The following is a 20,752-nucleotide window of genomic DNA, read 5'->3' as shown; positions in this document are numbered from 1 at the left end:
TTTGGCAAATCCACTTACGTAATGAGTCAATGAACGGAGATAACGCGACTTTACTGCGCTCAGCAACGTAAGCAAAGTGTTTACGAGCGAAATTTACACGGCCAGCTATAATCTTTGTATCGCTTTCATTAACAAGTATTAAATTATCGCTCGAATAATGACAACAGGATTAGTAATCGGAAAGATTCCTGAGAAACTAAATAGCTGTTATTTTGTAATGAATGCAAAGAATGAAATGAATTAAACATTATACTGTACGAGAAATACTATGGAATTCAATAAACAATTAGCGACTCAAAAACGTTAAATATAACACACTTAAAGAGGAAAAGTAAATACGAGTTAAGTGCGAAAAGAGATGTGCGATTAAATTACAAATATAACATTGAAATTCGTCAATATATTAAAATTCAGAAGTTTTTACGTCATTTTGCATAAAAAATCTTGTTCGAGGCACTTTTATCTATTAAAACTATTAAATATATTATACTTTCTAATATTAGTAACTACAACTAAAAATTAAAAAATTCCTTTAAAAATGAATAAGATAGCTTGTTACATACAGAGTGTCTATAACGAGTGTCTATTTCGTTTTCACCTTATGATTTTTAATATTTATCGGATAATGTATTGAATCCATGTATTGAATATATTTTATATGCATCTTTTTAATTTTGAAATTATATTCAAAATTTGAATTTCTGACATAATATCGTGGCGAGTATCCTCTCGGTGTATTCAATAAAACAGCTTGTCTCTCCGAGTGAGACTCGAATTATTCTTCGCCAGACAGAAAAATGCTATCGATTCTTCGAAAATACCGATCGCGACGCGAGGATGTGACAAACATCTCACGAAGGAGCGGATGTTCATTTGATATTGGGCGCATTAAAAATTGCAAACTTAGCGCCAATAAAAAGAAACTCGGTCAATTTAGCGCTAAACGCGAGAAATCGTCTGATGAAGGGAAGACCGGATCGTTTTAAAGGAAGATTTCCCTGTTTGTTCGTTCGCCGGGGCTACCTTGGAAATACCGCGCGTAGCGTCGTCGTTCGCGCTCGCACGCCGGAGGGCTGCGTATTATTGATTTTTTGAGGGCCACCGCCGTTATCGAGGCTCATCTCGATTAGATTGATTGGCCGCTCAATGATCGCTCGTCGACCGCCTGTTTACATGGCAATATCGCGGGCGCTGACTGCACGGCGATAAGCATCCGAGGATTGCGGCTAATGCGATTAGTATATGCTCGTGATTGAGGAGCAGCCTTTTCCCACGGGCTGCTGTAAAAAGATTGAGGCAATGGGATAGCTTGAGCCGGTATTCATAGTCAATTTTTATTTCGAGATCATCTTGAGTTGTGTTTTAAGATGCTAAAAACAGCTCTGTGATTGGTTGACGATAGTACTTAAGACGGTCTTAAATATAAGAGCCGACTATGAATACCGGCCTTAGATCGTTCTTAATAGTGATTGCCTTTTATTTATATGGATGATTAATTTTGTTACGTACTTGAGATCAGTGCTGTGATATAAACGCTTAGAGAGCAACATTTGGACAGATTGATAGTTAATTGTTGGTAAACAGAATAATTGATTTTTTAATTAAAACATTCTAAAATAAATTACAAAATATCAATCAATATATAATTTTATTAATTTAATTCGAGACTTGTCATGTTAGTTTTAACTTCGACTCTTGCGATGGACTTATGGCTCCATCTTGTGTATGCCAGGAAGAATTATTAGACTTGTATTTTAGGATAATGTATCTCAATATCGATATGAGTTATATCACACAACACAGGATTGTGCTATAAATGTCAAGATTATTGTCTGCATGAATTATTTACGTATTATTATATTTACGTATCTTTTTCATGTAGAAAATATAAGCAATGTAAATTATTATAAATTGGACAATATTAAAGGAAAAAATTATAAAATTATAATGATAGATATATCTGACTGTAATATCGATAAAATAAAAGTATATGTAATATATTAAAAATTACAAAACAGAGTATAATTTTCTGAATTACTTTTAAATCCTTTTTGAGATAGATTATTACATACATAGATGACACAATACAGTTTACATAATTTACATGTAACGTCGAGTATTTATATTTTACGTGTAAATGCTCAATCCTGATATTATAATCAGAGTGTGTGATCGTGGCGCAAAGAGTTGTGCGTGTGCTTTCTGTACCGAAAGCGCGTGTTTTTCAAATTTGATGAAAAATATCGGATTGATTCGAGTGCTTTTATAAAAAGGCAATTGCAAACCACTCTATTTCTGATAAGAGAGCCGGTCACAGTGATGATGATACTGCAGTGTTCTGCAGTTCTGTAGTGTGATAAAGAAAATTATAAATAATCCTTTAATGATCCAATACCTGTATTACTTATCTAAAGTAAATGATATATGCATGAGTATGAATCATAGTATGAATCCATAAATTACATTTTCCCAATTCTGAAATTATGCACAATCAGAAGATCTAAAATAATAATTAGGAGCACCGCACTGAAAAATTATTTTTTATTTAGTTTCTTGTGCGAAATGACATTCTCTAATATATTTATCGTGGGAAGAGGTTTCTTTAATTTGACTTTGTTAAGTTGAAGTACTTTCGAAGAAAATAAAAATTTATTTGATTTCAAGAAATGACGTTGTTAGCTTTTTTAAAGTAATTAAATTATTTGATTTATTTAAATAAATAATTTTTTAATTCATCGAAAATACTGATAGAAATGTAAGAAATAATTTGTTATTTAAATTGAGATATTTCTATGAATTGTGATTATAAAACAAAATTTCGAATATTCACTCATTGTCAGTTTAGTTTTTAAACAGAAGATAATATTTCTTTGTTTTTTTTTTTGATATTAGTCTAACAAAATTCTCTTATCGCTTTGAATCATTGATGATGGTTGAATGATATTGGAGCTGGATAAACCAAGGAAAAGCGAGCTCATTTATAATATGTCTAATCGTATTTATTTGTTCATGTAGTGTAATAGTCGCTATATGCTTAAATACAGGTGGTCTATTGCAGAAACGAATATACCAAACTCAATAATGTACACGCTATTTAAGTGATTCTTTAAATAGATATTCATCGATTATACATCGTCCAACAAGAAGAAGAGAGGGGTAGTGTTAATATATTAATTTTATCAGATGTAAATACTCGACGAGTCGAAGAAAGTAGCTTCTAAAGAGGGGCGGTTTCCCGCGAACGCAGTACGGTTATGGTTTTCCGTGGTACGGAAGAAGGGAAAGTATAAAAAGAAATGATGAGGGACGAAAAGAAAGGAGGATGAGGGCAATCTCTATACAAAAGTAATTGGCGTCGGGCAAGAAACTCAAACGCTCAGACAGGCGAGAATAACACTATGGTACAAAGTTGACGAGATAATACTTTTTTTTGCCTTAGCGAGATTAGACTGATTATAATTTTTTCTCACGCTCTTTCATTCTCTCTTTCACGCTTTCTTTCTCCCCTCCTTTCTCTCCCGCTCTCTCACTCGCCTTCTCACTCAGTCTTTCATACACGTTATACGACAATGGCTGCAATAATAATTGTTATTGTGATGTAAAACGTAACACATTAACGCTTTGCGAACGAGCGAGACCTTCGCGAGAATCTAATTAATTAATTGTCATGCGTTATGCGCTGCTTATACGCAAAATTACGGGCCAAGCCGTATTTGCGCACGGCTCGGATCTGTGCAAAAATTTTGCTTCGGACAATATCGAGCGGGAAAAACGATTTCCGAATTTCGTCACGTGCCGTGCACACTGTTTTTCTCGAGCTCAAGTACCGTTCCCAGTTACGTTCCGGTTTTCGTACACGGTGTAATTATTATCGTCGGGAACGGCGGAAATAAAAAAAAGAGAAGAAAACCAAATATCTTACATAAATCTCAATACTTTCTTTACAATTCGAAATTCTTCATCTTTGGTAGATACTACTAAATAAATATCGTCGCTTATAGAGTAAAGGGTTATGTTGAATCAAAGGTAATCGTGATTTGCTCGCAGCTCGTCGAGATAAAAAAATGTTCGAAGACGGACGCGAAACATCGTTTTGGAAGTCCGTTTGTCGAGCCTTCTCTCGTTCGACGGACTCTCCTTTTGGTCATAGAAGCTTGTTGCGTTTCTCGCTCGATGCTCGATGATTTAAAGAAAAATCGCGCGAGCTATTCGGCCAGATTTCGTTCGTTTTTGAAAAGAAAACGCAACGTGGGCTTCGTAATTGCAAAATTTGCACGCAAAAATGAAAGTCGCGTTTTACGGTCGTAAAAGACCGTGCACTCGGGGAACAAACTAGAAAAATAGACACGCCTATATATATGTATATATATATACGAGGTCCTGCAGTACGATCCGGTGCTCGAGGATGCTTTTATGTCATGATGTGGCGCGAATGTCAATATATTCCTCAAGTATCATACTATTTCTAAACTGTTACGGTGCGTGCGGCTTGTGCGTAGATACGATAGTAGAAACAAGAGAAACATACGATTCGTCGATTGGAAGCTTATTCGTGTGTCGTTTGAGTGCCCGCTGCCGGACAAAGCGACATGATTCAATCAAAATCTAACGCCGATCTTTCGCCGCGCAAGCAATACAAACTACTTGATGCTATCCAATCTTTAATCGTATAGCAAACCGAAGTTAATAAAACTCTTGATCATCCTGAATGTTCCAGATTTAAATAAATAAAAATGAAGAAACTACATTTTTCACGAGTTTCGACTCATACTTTACGCTCACACTAAATATTCGATTCAACGAAATTTAACTTCTATTCATGCGCTCATTAACTTAAATAGACGTGATCGAAATAATTCGTATCAATGAAGACGCAATTCGATTCGCTTTTCGCTGCTGATCGAGGATCCTCAATTTAGATAAAATTGAAATTAGTCTCGTTGCCACTTTCGTTTCGTTCGTGCCGAACGAAGCAAAGTCGCTGGTCGGGAGACTCACAGTCGCAAATGTTCATTTCACTGGTCAGCGTTTACGCGAGTCGATCGTCGTTTAAGCAATTAGGGCGATTTCCATAATTGGACCTCGGACGAGTCGCGGATTTTCTTCTCATAGTCGCGTACAAATAAACCTAGCCTAACGCTATGTCATATTATATAAACCCGACGAAAGTTGTCTACTTATTCGGTCTGCCTATTCACTAAATAGCCTCTATTTCTCGCACGCCATTCTTTTCCATGTCGTGATCTATTGTTTTCCGGCACGATGCTCCGCATCCTCGAGTTTCGCGAGTACAGATCGACACTGGGTCTATCTACTCGCGCTGTACGTTTAAAGTTTTTCTTCTTTTTCGAGCGTGTGATCTCGGGATCGGAAGGTAACGAGCGTTAAACGGCTCGCGAAATTCCTATAACGAAACGCAACCAAGGAAGACCCATGCACCTCTCACGCTTCTCTGAATAAAGCGTCTTCTTTAATCTCCCTCGAATAACGACGTTGATTCACACAGGATTGATAATTCCTTTTAAAATTCTCATCTTTCCTGCAACGAATCATCTATTTCGTGGATGTGCTATAAGGCTATTATTCAGAGAAGGTGAACATATCATTGACACCGTTTATAACGCGTATTGCAGTTCGACACTTCTCAAAGAACACCGTTCTTTTTCCTGTTCGAAGATCTCTTCTCATTTTCCCGAGCATTTCTTAACAACACACGTTTAACACGATGAACTTTTGAGTTCGCCGATGTCGGCGATGTTCTGTAGTAGGGGTGTGGCTTCACTGTTGACCTGGGACTTGGTATTGTAGCGTTGCTTACTCAGCGCCGAAAGCAGGCTCGCGTTTGTCGACATGAGACGCGAATTCGCGGCACCCAGGGCAGCTATTTGCTGTTCCTGCGCGTCGATCACGCGCTGCTTGTACGACAACGCCGCCGACATCTTCTGCTGCTCGCGACGTAGTTCCTCCTCCACAGAGATTAACCTGCGAGCAAAAAAGAGTACGTTAAATTGTGGCTGAAGGCGTGAGCGCGCGAGAAAGAGAGAAAAACATGTTCGACAAAAAAACTACAGCGCGTTTCATCGGAAATGTGTTCCTTAAAACGATCTTTATTCTTCGAGAACCTCTTTGAAATGTCGAAACAATTATTTCGAACGGTTACGTTACACACGAGGAATAAAGAGCATTGAGAAAATCAAGCACACGTGGAATTGAGCTTCGTCTATTAACTCTCTCGAGCTTCGGCTGTCCAATTTGTATTGTCATTTTACTTTGAATTGAGATATTCGGTTTATCAATGAAATTTTTCTATTTGAAACTGAGAGACGTTACAGCAAAGCTGAAAAAAAGAATCAAGCGCACCACGATGCATAATTACTGAAACAACATCGATAAAAATAAAACTGTAAGAAGCAATAGTGTTTGATGCATAATTTAATATACTCTTGGAAAAGGATAACTGGAGGTTTTCCCAGAAATTATATGTTGGCTCTGTATCACGATCATAACAAGTATATATATATAATAAAAGAGAAAAAAGAAATGTCCACATATCGAAGAGTCTGATACAACTGCGATGAACATCCGCTTGAGATACGGTACCCGGACATTTCTTTCTTTGCGACGCACACAGATGATTGTCGAGAGTCACTGAATATCTGTGCAGAATGAACATGTTGGAACGTGTGATGTCGTGAGGTGTGTCGGTGTTCGATGGGCGCCAATACGGTGAGAAATTGATAAAGATGTTTTGTGATATATCGATAATGTCAAAACGGTGAACACGAGTTTTCGCTTCAAGTTTAATTCCGAGTGGCGAATTTTCAAAAACCAAGAAAGAGAACACGAAGAAAAGCTAATATGTGAATGTAAAAATGTAAGAAAAGCTTAGAAATATAATTGACTCTTACACCAAAGGTCCAGATCAAGCCAGAGTATACCAAATGCAGCGGATAGAATGCACAGGAACACACAATCAGTTAAACATACATTGTTTCGTTAAAGTAGCCGTTCATATACGGGTGAGTGTTTCCCCATTAGTTCCGTTAGACATAGAAAAAGTGGTACACGCGATTAGACGATGTTCATCTCTATTAGTATACACGAAATATAGGTATATTCTGAAGCTAGTGTTTAAAATCGCGACATTTACTATCAATAAGATTAAAATTTAATGCGTTAATAATTGATCACGAATTTATACGAATTTAAATTTCATTGAATTGTACTTCTTATGAAGTATGAATGAAGATATGAACGAAAGTTGCCAATTTGAATGCCATTCTATACTAATGTAGACTTTCTTTATGGAGATTTCAAATGAATCTCATGACAAGCCAAGAAATGAGGAATATGGAAGATCGAGTGGCTGAACGTGGCGTCAAAGTGAAAAACGCAGAGACAGTGATAATGATCTCGGTGATATAAGGGTTCACACTCAGGCAAATCCGTTAACAGATTAACAACGTTAGCATGGAAGTGACGATCAAGTACCTGGAAATGATGCTCTTCATGTTGTTGTCGGTCGTGAGGTCTAAATCGGCATCCTCGGTGGCGCCTAATCGCGCGCGCAATCGCAGCCGATCTACGCTATTCTGTAGCCTCTCCACCTCATACAGCTCCACTTCGTACTGGAAACGAAGAAACGTGGCGTGTTAGTTACGAAACAGAGGAAAAGAACGTGAGTATGGAAAAATATTCGTTAGACGACGAGATTATAGAAAATTACACAATTTATATGGAGCCGGTAGATCCATAGCAAAGTAAAGAATCTGTTATTTACAACTTGGTTTATATAGATTTTGAAGAATTAAAGAATAGCAGATTTTTGTGTGTTTAAGAAATGATAACTGTTAATTCAATTTAGAATGTCGTCTCATTAATCAATCGTAATGCGTAAAACAAATTACAAGCATCTTTCGTTAGCTCACCTGATCGATGCTTCGATGACTGCGAGATTTGCTTCTCCTAGTGGTGCAATTTTCCTCCTCGCTGGTGTCCGACAGGTCCCTTGTAGAATCTAAGGATAGTCTTCTTCGGAGCTTCGTGCAGCAAACGTCCTGTGCGTGCTCCGAGTTGTTTCTGTGAGTCTGATTGCCCTGTCGCCATTGGTTCTGACCGTTCCTCTGGTGATTTCGAACGTTATTTTTGGGCGGTGGTGAAGGGCTTAAATCGACACCTCTTACGCTGTCGACGCCGCCGCCGCCGCTACCATCTCTCTCCTCGGAACTAGTGCTGCCTCGTCTGCCCGTCCTCGCGTGATTCGATTCCATGTGGTAGACAGGATTGGCGAACGCCAGCGGCGCCGTACTGAGAATGTGCGCGTTTGCATTGTTGCTGCTGAGATCCACCGGACTGGAGCTCTGGCTGTAAGCGGCGAAACTCTGATAGCCGGAGGAAGCCACGTTGCTCAACTGCGAGATGGAAATCTGTGAGCCCTTCTGTGATTTGGATTCCGACACTTCGTCGTCCGCGTATCTCAATAAATCGGACAGTTCATCAAGGTTGCCGTTGGCGGACGCATTATTTGCCTTGGAAGTGTTGTAATTATTGTTGGGCTGATGATTGATTGACAGCGTGAGATTCGTAGGCGGATTGACGACCACGTTGGCATTCACTGTGGTTTTCGAGACATTGTTATAATTACGTTGCTGGGTCTGATTAGCATTCTCCTCCTTATGACAATGGTTTCGACTGGCTGATCTTGAGACATTATAATTGTTGTGATTGAAATTGTCTTCGCGATCGTGAATGTCGAGATTTTGCAGACGCGCCATGTTGTGCCGATGCTGTTGCTGCTGTTGCGAAATAATACTGCCATTACTCGATTGGATGCTTTGAGGCGACGCGGTGATATTGTAATTGGAGTCTTTTAGATTGTTATGACTCTCGGAACGTGTGGGACTTGTCGGATGAGTCTGGCAGTGATTGACATTCGCCAGGCTCGCGCTAGCTGTCAATCTGTAACCCGGTCCGGATCGATTGGGACCGAGTGGCCTGTGTTGTCGCGTGATCGGTGTCGGCGAGCGCGACACGAATGCCGGCGGTTCCAAAGGGTAATCATCCGAACTAATTTGCAATTGCAACTTGCCGTTCGTTGGCATATAAGTGTTTCGCGGTAGAGTCGCTGCTCTAGTGACGTTCGGACTGCGCGAACTGTTGTGACCTAGAGTGTTGGTTTGCAGCTCGGTGCTGTCTCGGATTGTGCCGTTTATCGTGCTATGATTACTCAGCGTCGACGTGGCCGAGATGGAGAGATTCGTGTTGCTGTTGGCGATTGTTGGATCGTTGTAGCGGAAAATGTTGTTCTGTAGATTCGGGTAACGATGAGCGGTGGGTACGGGGCTTGGTCCCGGTTGATCTAGAGCCACGGAGATTCTATCGAGAATCTCGGGTAATCGCGATGGTGGCATCGATGGCGAAGATGGCGCTATCGCTGTCACACTTTCTCGCAAAAGAGCGTGTAGCAGAGACAGTTGCTTGCCCAAATCTATGTAGCCATCGAACTCGAGTGAATTATTAGTTGGTGTGTCCTTTGGCAGTGGGCTCTGTTGAGTAGAAAGATTACGTATTACTTATATTATATCTTGAATAATTGTATATTTGTTATATAAATGCAATTATATAAACTTATATAGTTTTAATCGTAGAGAAAAACATTTTTTTATATTCTTTTCAATAATCTATTTAATCGAAGCGATGTAAACTTGTCGGAAATTAAAATATGAAATAAAAATATCGTAAGAAACTTACGCTAATTAGTTGCAAGAAATTCTTCATGGACGGAGCTTCGCGTTCGAGTACATCGTTCATGAATTCCATGAAGTTTTCCTTACCCTGGAATCTCGTAAAATTCGCAAGCGTTTGAAGTGTCTTCGCGACCAAAGTGAGATTTCTCGCCGCTTTCTCGTTTGGATATTCTAAAACAAAAATCATTTTTATAAGGATTTTTCATGCGTTATATAAGCGTGTATTACATGTAATAATTTCTGTGTCAGAATGCAGGAGGTTGTTAAGAATTTATATAAACGTAATATTTATATACGTATCTATATACACATTAATAATCAATAAGCCATACTAATTAAAAATCAATGGAGATAATTATACTTTGAATTACCGTGGGTAATGTTGAAAAGAGACGGACTGAGAATGGCGGGACAGAGGAATCTTAGAAAGATCGATGCGGAGATGAGATTGTCCGCGATGTCCTCGCGGCCTAGATCGGCTAGACGCTCACGGAAAATGCGGAAGCACTCGCGTAATTCTAGCGGAAAGTGAGCGTGGCTCGATAATATTCTGCTCCAAGCCAGTTCTACGGCGTTGCGAAGGTTCTGCTGTTGTTTGTGCAACGCGGCGACTTGAGCGACCTTGAGTGGATCCACTTCGCAATCGCCGCCTTCGACTGCGCCCCTCACAACGGCCCCCAGAGTCTCTTGTAGATATCTGTCCCCAGTCAATTTCAAGTAAGCCTCCATCGCCTTTGTGGCTAACGAATTTCCTCGAAAAGTGAGCCTTTCATCATCTAAAATGTTAAAGAATAAATTAAATGACAAATTATCGATTAGCAAGTCGAGAAAAACGAAAAAGGAATAAAATAAAAATTACAAATTTTCGTAAACAATTGTGCTTGAAAAAAAACTTTGAATAAGATATTAATAATTTTACGTGCAAAAATATGTGTACTTATGAGCACTAAAGACTGACCTATTCGATGAATGTCCATCATGACGAGATCAGCGAGGAATTGCGGTGCCTTTTTCTCTCGTTGCATCACCGCTACCAAGGCAGTTGCGATGTCTTCCTTCGCCTTGACGCCGATGACGGGTTCCAATTTCTCGCATAGCGATGCGTAATCAGTTTTCAGATATTCCAAAAACTCTTGATACACTTGAACCGGCAATATGTCAACTGACTGGAAACGGCACTTTACTCTTAATGCAGGAGGCTCCTTGAGAGGTCCCTTGTCTCCTACCACGGGATACCATTTCTCTGTCAAGTAACGCGATGTCACGTTGTGCACTGGTATACTGACGGAACCTAGAAAGGGGCAATCGGAATATCATTGTGTGCATGTGACATTTGCACCACATTGCATTACAACTGATTATAGCAATTCGCGTCGTACTCGTATAATGTTGCATCTACGTATTATTAAATATAATGCACATACATTCGAATTTACATTTATGTAGAAAGTTTTTCTGCATATTGACATAACATAATTTAAAAATATATAAAAAAAATAAATAATTTTCTAAAATTTAAATATATATAATCATTTAAACATATTAAAGTTCTTAATCGAGCGCTTACCGATTAAAACATTTTTGTCCCTTTTCTTTTTCCTGTCCGCTTCCCTGTACAGATTCACCTGGATGGTGTTGACAGAAGGCAAATGATGGAAGTCGAAATGCTCGCCCCAGAAGCACAAGTCGGCCTTCAGCTTGGCAGTCGTTCGCGCGTACAAGGTACTGTCGAGGCAGACTTCGCAAAAATATCGCTTCTTCGCGGGCACGCCCTTTGCTTCCAGTAACCAGATCTGCAGGGAATTGTCCGTTCGGCGCGTCTGTTCCGCATCCGGCTGAACGGATTTCCTTAAGCTGCGCATACAATAAAATAGAAAGCTCGTTTCGCCTGCCTATACGTCATTACGGATAATGGGATCGAATAGAGATCGATTTAGATTTATTTGAGGATTTTGTACTTTGAAATCAGATATTGTAATGGCGTAACCATTGAAAGCACATATAGTTATGATAATGTTCCAATTTGCATACGTATATTCTCTCGATCCGTTTGCGATACTATCGAGATGAGTGCTCCAGCTTTGCATAATTCAAATCAAATCTCGCCATATCCATGAAGAAAAATTTGGTGCTCGAGAAACTGCGCGGTAAATCTAGAGCGTCGTGTATATACGGTATACTCGGTTTCAAGATGATCGATACATCGCACGATGAAAATGAAACGGCTGTTTAACTTGACGGCGATAAATAAAAAGAGATGCGCAATCTGGTCCAACCGACCTGTGCAACCACTGGTCCCGTTCGTGAGCGGTTTTGCAGCTGAAATACTTGGGCCCGCCGGTGCTCGGCGTGACCTGGAAGCAGTGGGGCCTGCCGAGGAGACTCGGATGGAGCGGCGTCACCGCCGCGAGATCCATCGAGGTCACCGCCTGACCGCACAGCAGAGACTCGTGCGAACGGCATCCCCGAAGCCCGGCGCCCCGTTGCTTCTGTCGCTCGAGCTTCGTTACGCTCTTCGTCCTCTTCAGAGGGTTCGATCGAAACGACCGCTTCGAGAAGAAGTTCTGAAATTGAGAAAAGACGATGTCGGTTAAAAGTCACGTATGGGATTTAGTACACGGTCCACAATTCGCAAGTGTCTTGCTGAAAAACCGTATTGCATATATAAGTCTTTTCAGCGACATAACAGTTAAAATTTATTATTTTGTTTGTCAGTTTTTTTGTATAATATATATACATACATACATACATACGCGCGCGCGTGTGTGTGTGTGTGTTCTCAGGGCGTTTTCTTGTCTTTTATTTCGAAGATTGATTACTACCAGAAAAAAACGCATTATTCTATTTACGGCTTGTAAGTTACTGTATTTCTTCCAGGCCATCTAGAGCGAACGAATTTGGCTGGTTGCCACTTGGAAAAACTTTCAAGTGATACGCTTTCAGATGTATAGCAGGAGGAATGAAAGAAAACTTTATAGTACTGCTTGACAATACAATAAATGCCGTGGCAAGAAACATATTTGACAATATCCAATAATATTGATTATATAGCAACATTCTATCTCTCTTTCTTTTTTTTCTTTCTCTTCCATTTTCGTTTAATATAATAATTAATAAAAATGAAAAATCAGCTTTGTATAATTTAGTACCAGTTAATTTTTAGTCAATAGCATGTCGATCGTAAGTTCGAAAATTTATAAGTTGAGGTAGCCGTAACTAGAGAAATATCTGTATTTAATCTAACAGAAGCACTGTTTTTATAATATATTATCATAAGCGATAAAAAATACTTGGAGCATATTTAAAAAATCCCGAATCTTAAAAACATGACCGCACATTGATATTAAGCAAGTAGCACGACATGGTGGGCACGAAAAATCCTGTTTTGTCTGAAAATACCAGATGTGCCACTTCCTCCTCAACATTATGAATATATATATGCCATATATTTTGACATGCAATCGGAAATTTTCCTTTTCTTTTTCCAACAAGAATTATGTACATCTGCATGAGTGTACTTATTTCAAGTTATGTCGGCTGTTCTTTGAAATAACGTACAAAGAACTTCCAGAAATACCTATATATAAAGAAAAGTTTACTAAAACTATTTTGCTATTTTTAGCCGAGCAGAAATCTATAAGAATTAAAAAATCTACAGGAACTGCCAAACTTGCTCGAACAAGATTTGCTTTTATCATGAAGACATTGCCTGTCATGAATTTTTGTCTTACACACATTTTCAATATTATTATTTCAAAGTGCTAAAAAGTTTTGCTAAAATTAGTAAAAAATAAAATACCCGTAAACTCCTTAGCATTTTTGAAAAAATTATCTGTGAAAGCCTAAAAAAATAAGTCTTAAAAAAAAGTCTGACTCATTGAGAAAGAAAACATGGATGTTCCACTGTAACGCTTCTGCACATTGCTTCGTGACTTCTTTACATAAAACTATATTGCTTTTGTAATCGCTCGTATTTGTCAGAATATAAAGATTAGAGAAATTTGCAAATATCCAAGAAAATTCGCTTAAATAATTACACGCGATCTTGAAGAAAGCGTTGTAGGATTGTTTCTAAACAGGAAGAAATGTATATTAAAGAATAAGAGAAGCATTTTAAAGAGAAGACATAATGATAGGAACATAACGATTCATTTATAGACGAAAGAAATAAAAGTCTAATTAATAAAGAACTCGACTCTTAATGAATTTCGCGAATGTTTGTAGAAATCTTGTGGTTTTCGCGATAGCCAGACGATATTTACCCTCGCGCTAAAATAGTTGACGATCATGCTGACAACTTTGTCGTCTTCGTTCTCCTCCATTGGCTTGACGCACATTTTTCTCACCATTCGCGCGGTTCCAAGCAACTTCAGCCGTGTGTGAGAGAAGCCAAGTAAATGTTTACGAGCACTTTTATTGAGTTTTATAGCATTTTTTTACATCGCGAAATGAGACGGCGCATTTGTCAATTAAAATATTTTACTTCCCATAAAACATTTTTTTTGCACAATCTGTAATTTGATAGTCGATAATCTTAATATCTAAAGATTATTTGTTAAATTAAATAATATTATGCTGCATTTTTATCATTTGATTTATACCGTAGTGTTATCATAGTGTTAACAGTTTATATCTATATTGGTTTTGTTAAATTTATTTTTGTTTATTATTATCTTAATATTATTTTATTTTCGCAACTTACTTTTTCAGAACTTACTTTCAACAGAGTGTCTCCCATGAATATGTTTTCAGTGGCTTCCAAAATTTTTGGTGCAACAATTTCAAAAAATTTTGGTGCGAGGGAAATCGTATAATTAAGATTTGCTGATAATCGCTCTAAAAAATCGATAGGCGCGCTGCTGTCTTACGTAAAGCTCTTTTCACTTTAAACACTGTCCGTTATCGAGTCAAATATGACCGTCGTCACAGGGAATATTATCGTCGTGCCGCCTTATCGTGCACGTGCATGTACATGTGAGATAAGGCTGGCCCAATGTCAGGATGCGGTTTAATCGCACGCGACCACATCGTGAATTTCCCTGCTGCAAATGTCAACAAAACAAAAATCCTCAGGTACTCTTTATTCTACTCTTCATAAAATGTTCACTCGACAAGTCGGTTCTAATTAAGATAATAAAGTATCTTCTATGACTGACTAGCACGCACAAATTGACGCATTCCTCACTTTAACATTTTTCAATGAGTCGTTCACTGGATTCTTCGAGAAGCTTCCTTAGGCAATTGATGAGTGAGACGATGAAGCATTTACGTAGGAAAGTTCTCAAAGTCGTGAAAAGGGGTGCTCTCACGCGTCCAATTTTTTTTTTCTTGCCTACGAAATATTCCACTTTCGTCTTCAGTAGTTCGTTGCTGACAGAATTCACGGATATTATCCTCGCGAGCACGAGACAGGATCACGAGAAGGAATTTTAATTTTGGGCAATATGAGTTTTACGTTTCACACAATGGCATTCTTCCTTTCAAAGACATTCTTCCGGCAGTCGTTACTCGATGAATGAATGAACAGTACGAGCTAACCTTCTTCAGACTCGTAGGCCTCAGGTAGACCTACACTTTTTAAAGCGACATCTCGAAGACGCTGACGTTGAATAAGCCCTTCGGCTCGTCGAATGGTCTCGCAGAAATCTTGGCGTCCGATCCCGACCGGTGATTTAAATCGGCAGGCCTTTTAAATGGTTACGACCAGTTACGACCGACCTTGCTTCTCTCCGCGCGCGACGGAGTCGTCTGAATATTTCCACGAGCACGATTTCAGCGTGCCCGCTCAGGCACTTTTTCCCCGTAAATGCATCGTATTGGATTTCATTAGCTGACGGGCAGCGTCATGCATTAGCGAGGATAATGACCGATAGGCGCATTACGTGAATGCATGTTGTTTTCTTCGCCACGGCCTCGTGGGCGACAGAGTCGTGGAATGCGCTGCGGTCGGCTATGAACGAACAGATTTTTCGTTGTCGTGTGTGCAAATATTAAGTACCTTCTTCTTTTTAAATGAGGAGTAACATATCTACTCACGGGATACGCCAATTGATTTTTTACATCGATTTGTATCGATTAGAACGGATATTGAAGATATATTGTAAAAGACACATTTTAATATTGCGTTCTTTTACAGAGGCACATTAAGATTGATATTTATATATATTTATTAATATTTATATATTATTTATATACTAATATATATTATTTAGATATATATATTTTTAATTTTAATTATATATTTGGACTTATTGAGTTTTTATTACGGCTTTTCAAATAGCTGTAATTATTATTTTTTTAAATCGTTTCAACAATTGTTTTAAAAGTTTTTTAAATCAGACTATTCCACAAAAATCTTTATAAATTTGTGATTTTAAAGATCGCTGTCGAGAAACGAGTTTCGTGGAAAGAGCTTTAATAAGAAGTGACACAACACAAATATCGTTTAGCCCAGATCTTGAGTTAAGTTTTTATCAGAGTACTACGGTTGTGCTTAATTGGAAGAAATCTTGTCAACAATAATCAATATAAATATCGACAATTATTTAATTATCGAAAATGCAGCAACTCTATTCGCGAAATTATTTATCGAAAAATCAACAACAATCTTTTACACAAAATCTTTTAAATGTCCTCATATTTATGTTAGAATTTTTTATGTATAACTCGAGTCACAAAGTCGTGGTTAAATGAATTGATAGATTAAAGATTGATTTCGTCACACTTGTACAATTTCTTTTTACATCAGTTGCACAATCAGTCACGTCACATAATATGCTAACAAACGCTCCAAACAAATTTAATTTAACTCCTTTTTAAGTGAATTCAATTACATGCGTAATTCACAGGTGTAATTTTTTTTAGATTAATTTAATTAATAAATTTTTCCGACACACGTGCGTCAGTGACAATTACAAGGTTCTTATCCACCACCATGACAAGATAGTGTTCTCCGAACGTGAATGCGCGACTTCGTTCCGCGAGATTTCGAGGAAGCTGTGCGCGATTTCGCGGCGAAATCTCGTCGTCGACTGGCGCAGATGTTGGCTCATCCGGGTAGCCGAAGTCAAGGGATCCTTGGGGCGCGCACCTTTGTGTCGCGACCGAAAACTCTGCCCCTGCATTCAGGTAAGGCAAAACGGGCTAAACCCCTCGGTTCCCCTCACGGTCCCTCTTCTACGGACGCGCTCCTCCGTTCCCAACGCCGGTAAGGACAAAAACGTCTTCGAGGGGTTCTCAAATCGGAGGTCTGCGACATGCAGCGTCCGCTGATTGCATCTGCGATCGGTCCCACTCTCTCGCGTGGAACGTGCCCTACGTACCAAATAAGCGACCGATCGAAACGTCTCAAATGTTTCCTTTGTTGCACTTGTGATGCGTGTAAATTTATTCATTTCCGTTATGTTCTGTGAATATTCAAATATGATATAGGCAAAGCTCACGATTATTTTAAACAAGTGTCCGAAAAGATCAAAGGATTCCTAATTTGAAATTTATCTAAAATTCTGTATTAATCAAATCTTATTTTCTCCAATTAACTTTTTCTCTAGAAAAAGACTTCGATTCAGAAAATTAATTCCTTCCTGACACCCCCTTTGACACCTTTTTGTCTTATTCAGATATCCAAAACGGCAATCGGATTATTAAGTCGTGTACAGGGGACAACTGGCAAATAATTCGTTTCGTAAACGGTAGAGCCTATGCGATGTTCCTCAACCGGAAACGGCAGCGTAGTTGTGTCACGACTTGTCCCGAAACCAGTCCGTTCGTCCTTTTGTTCCTTTAAAACCCTTCACCCAACGAGCTTACGAGTCCCCTTCCGATCGAACGCTGAGTGTGTAAACCGCCGTCACGCACCGAGCGTCGAAAAAACGGCGTGTTTTCGAAAAGAAGTTTTTTTAAAAAATTAAATCGCGCGCGGCCGAACGGTGCAGCGCGCCCATCTTTCACCCTTGTATCGATAGCGTTTATATTTGTGTCTAATTTTTTTTTATGGAATCCACATAAAATGAAACTTACAGCTTTTATTTATAATTTGTAATAAGCTGTTTCGTAACACAAGTAAAAATTATTTCGTTCAATCGTAGAGACGTAGAGATGGACACGCATCTTTAGCTTGCGAGTTGATCTTATTCGTAGAAAAATTTGGCGGGAAAATGATCGCTCGGCGACTTAATCTAGCACGTGGAAATTGAGAACACCTGCTTGTATGCGAAGCCTGGATCGATATTTTCTGCGTTGCATGTTTTCATATTCGAGCTAAGTACGAAGTGTTCCCATAACATGAATAACGACGCGGATAAATTGTCGTTTATATAGGAGAAGAGAATTCTGTGGAATAATAAATTTTCCAAAAAATCCCTAGAGAAAAAAAAATATTTATTCTTGCACATTACTCACGCATAGCTCCAAAATACTTACGAAGAAATTTACGTTCGAAAGAAAAATTCGAGGAATGTCGTCGCGATTGGAGAAAAAAATAGGATGCTGTCGAAATGCGACGGGAACGTGTTATTTCGCCTTCGAAAAATAAGACATCCTAGTTGGCGACTCGGAAGATTTATACAGATTTGTGAGATCGAAGATACGTGATCGGAAGATTGAAATCCTGTTTTCGTGATCGGCGAACGGAGCGTGCATAAATGGAAGAGAGCGAGATAGGGATTTCTAGCATCTGCTCGAAAGCAGAGGCAGCCGAAGTTTGGGGTGTGAGTTACATGTATAGGTAGAATATACGATGGAAAACCGTGCGACAATGCGTCTTCCGTTATCGGAGGGAACTCGCCGATCGGCATGGGAAACATCTTCCCGAAGAAGGATGTTAATCTGATAATATATCTCGAAGTGCGACTGTGCAGAGTCGTCCGTTCGATCCGATGCCGCAAAAGGAAAAAAAAAAACAACCAAAGTGCTGATAAACCTCCACGAGAGAATCCATGCGTGATTAGCGGAGATCTAATCCGCGAAGTTAATGCACTCGCTAAGGCGCTGCTGACAGAAAAGTATTTTCGCGCGATAGCAATCTGCGAACGTCCGGGTCAAAAGAAATTCAACGCGCGATTGTCTGCAGGCGGTATTCGCCAGTGGTGGGATCAAAAGCTAAATATCTTATAACAGTAAAATCGGCGATCACAGCGTGCGTTCGATTCAATGTAAATTTGACGCCTATAAAAGTTTATAGGTTGACCGCTTCCTAGCCTGTTAAACGAAATGTATTAACGCTCGATTTCAGGACTCTCTCTAATATGCTCTGGCCAATATTATCATTACGTATTTAAGATATAATTTAACGATCGTTACATTCAAATCCTGATCGCCACTTTCACGTTAACGAAGTAAGAATTATAACGTTATATTTAGTGCTAAATGTGAAACGTTTCGCGCGGAATCGCGTCTGCTCGCAATAATGATCAGAATAGATAACGGTGGGGCTGCGGTAATCGCGTGGACGTTTCTCGCTGAAGAAAATCCGATTCGCCGTACTAGGCGCGCGAATCACTCCATCATTACGTCGATTGTCAGCCCGATAATATCGGCAGTGAGAGGCAGGTAGATATATCACCATGACGGCGAATGTGCGCGGCCCCGTCCTCCTCGTTCGATTAAATTAAATTAACGTGAAATTGTCAGACGAAAGCGTCGACTCCCTTCCGCGAGGCGGGGGCGATGTTAAATATAGCCGCGAATCGGTTAACGGCAGGCGCCCATGGAAAATGAGATCGCTGAACCCGCCACCGCCGTCGTCGTCGTTGTCGCGGTGAGGCGGTCTATGTATATACAGAGTACCGGGACGACGACGGTATAACGAACTAATTACAACGTATCCTGTGTGCTCCAGCGCGGACACAGACATTTCGGCGGGTCTCGTGAATATTCAATGCGCCGGGCATTAAGTTAGCCGACGAGCCGACGTAAACTATGTGCATCCTCGGCTATCGAAGGGAAGCACTTCATCCGGGCTCTTTCACTCCGCAGAATCAATTCTCATTCATGAGCGACCGATCCGTGATACATACAGAGTGGTTTCAATTTACGAGAGGTGTTAAAGTGTAACGAATGGAACAGAGATTCAAGTTATGCAATCAAATTCGGTTTCATAGGTAAACAATTGATATAACTGTTTTTTAAATTCTTTTAAAGATATATTTGATTTTGATGGCGAAACATATCCTTGAAGTATCCGCGAGATTTTGTGTCAATTAGTTAAGGATGTATAGGACATTTCTCCAAACATTAAGAAATCTACAGATTGTTTTACTTTGCTCTTGAAAGTAGTAGAAAAAAATTTGGCGGCAATTTTCTATCTGGAGAAAAAATTATTTCAATAAGAAGTAGACATGTGCTCTAATGAAAATTATAATTAATAATGAAAAAATCAATTTTTTTTATTTAAAGTAATTTAAGTATTCAAGATGATTTATGTAAAGTTTCATTGCGATGCAGAAACTAGTTCTGTAAAATATTATTTATTTATTCATTCACAAAATAACTAAATAGACGATTACAATAAAACTTTGTATAAATTATCTTGAATACTTAAAGTACTTACACAAAAAAAAATTTCTTAATATTATAAAAAATAATTTAATTTTTAATAACAAATAATAAACTATGAAAATATGTTATTAAATAAAAATATAATGTTATTCACATAACTTTCATATGTATATAGTTTTGCAGAAACTGTGTACATCCTTATTCTTTTATAAAAAAAAAAGAAGATAATTTAAAAGCTAAAACGGGAGATTAAACGAAGGCGGTAACCAGCATTTTACGATAATATTTTTATCACATTCTTCTCAGTCATAAATATTTTTTTTACGTACACATATACTCCTCAACCATAAATAGTCATTGGTGGAAGTAGATACGTATTTATAAATATAGTGCGAAAATGATAATTCGAATTGACGCGGAGTGACGTGTGTTATGAAAATAGAATCGTAAATTATCGGCGCGACGGTATTGAGAGAAGGTATCCGGTTTAAACGAATTACTGGGTGAGC

The 20,752-nt window shown here is 38.8% G+C and overlaps 2 protein-coding genes across 26 annotated transcripts in view; one reads left to right on the top strand and one right to left on the bottom strand.

The window, feature by feature from the left end:
- Window positions 1-20,752, top strand: part of LOC105201574 — a 269,202-nt gene that overhangs the window by 189,731 nt on the left and 58,719 nt on the right. The gene's annotated exons all lie outside the window — the stretch shown is intronic.
- The window catches only part of LOC105201550 (ras GTPase-activating protein raskol), a 312,586-nt gene continuing 294,811 nt past the window's right edge, over window positions 2,978-20,752 (bottom strand). For 19 of the 20 annotated variants that reach the window (XM_039457163.1, XM_039457574.1, XM_026134478.2 and 16 more), the window contains 8 exons: window positions 12,027-12,310; window positions 11,314-11,600; window positions 10,705-11,037; window positions 10,118-10,522; window positions 9,751-9,917; window positions 7,929-9,545; window positions 7,492-7,628; window positions 2,978-5,982 (listed from right to left, as the gene is read on the bottom strand). In XM_039457163.1, the coding sequence (XP_039313097.1) occupies window positions 5,718-5,982; window positions 7,492-7,628; window positions 7,929-9,545; window positions 9,751-9,917; window positions 10,118-10,522; window positions 10,705-11,037; window positions 11,314-11,600; window positions 12,027-12,310 (3,495 nt within the window). In that variant the 3' untranslated portion in view covers window positions 2,978-5,717. The remainder of the gene's footprint in view (window positions 5,983-7,491; window positions 7,629-7,928; window positions 9,546-9,750; window positions 9,918-10,117; window positions 10,523-10,704; window positions 11,038-11,313; window positions 11,601-12,026; window positions 12,311-20,752) is intronic. The other variant, XM_039456992.1, reaches the window with a different exon arrangement.

Source organism: Solenopsis invicta, chromosome 1 (genome assembly GCF_016802725.1).
Source record: "Solenopsis invicta isolate M01_SB chromosome 1, UNIL_Sinv_3.0, whole genome shotgun sequence".
Classification (NCBI taxonomy): domain Eukaryota; kingdom Metazoa; phylum Arthropoda; class Insecta; order Hymenoptera; family Formicidae; genus Solenopsis; species Solenopsis invicta.
This window is presented reverse-complemented; position numbering and strand designations above follow the sequence as displayed.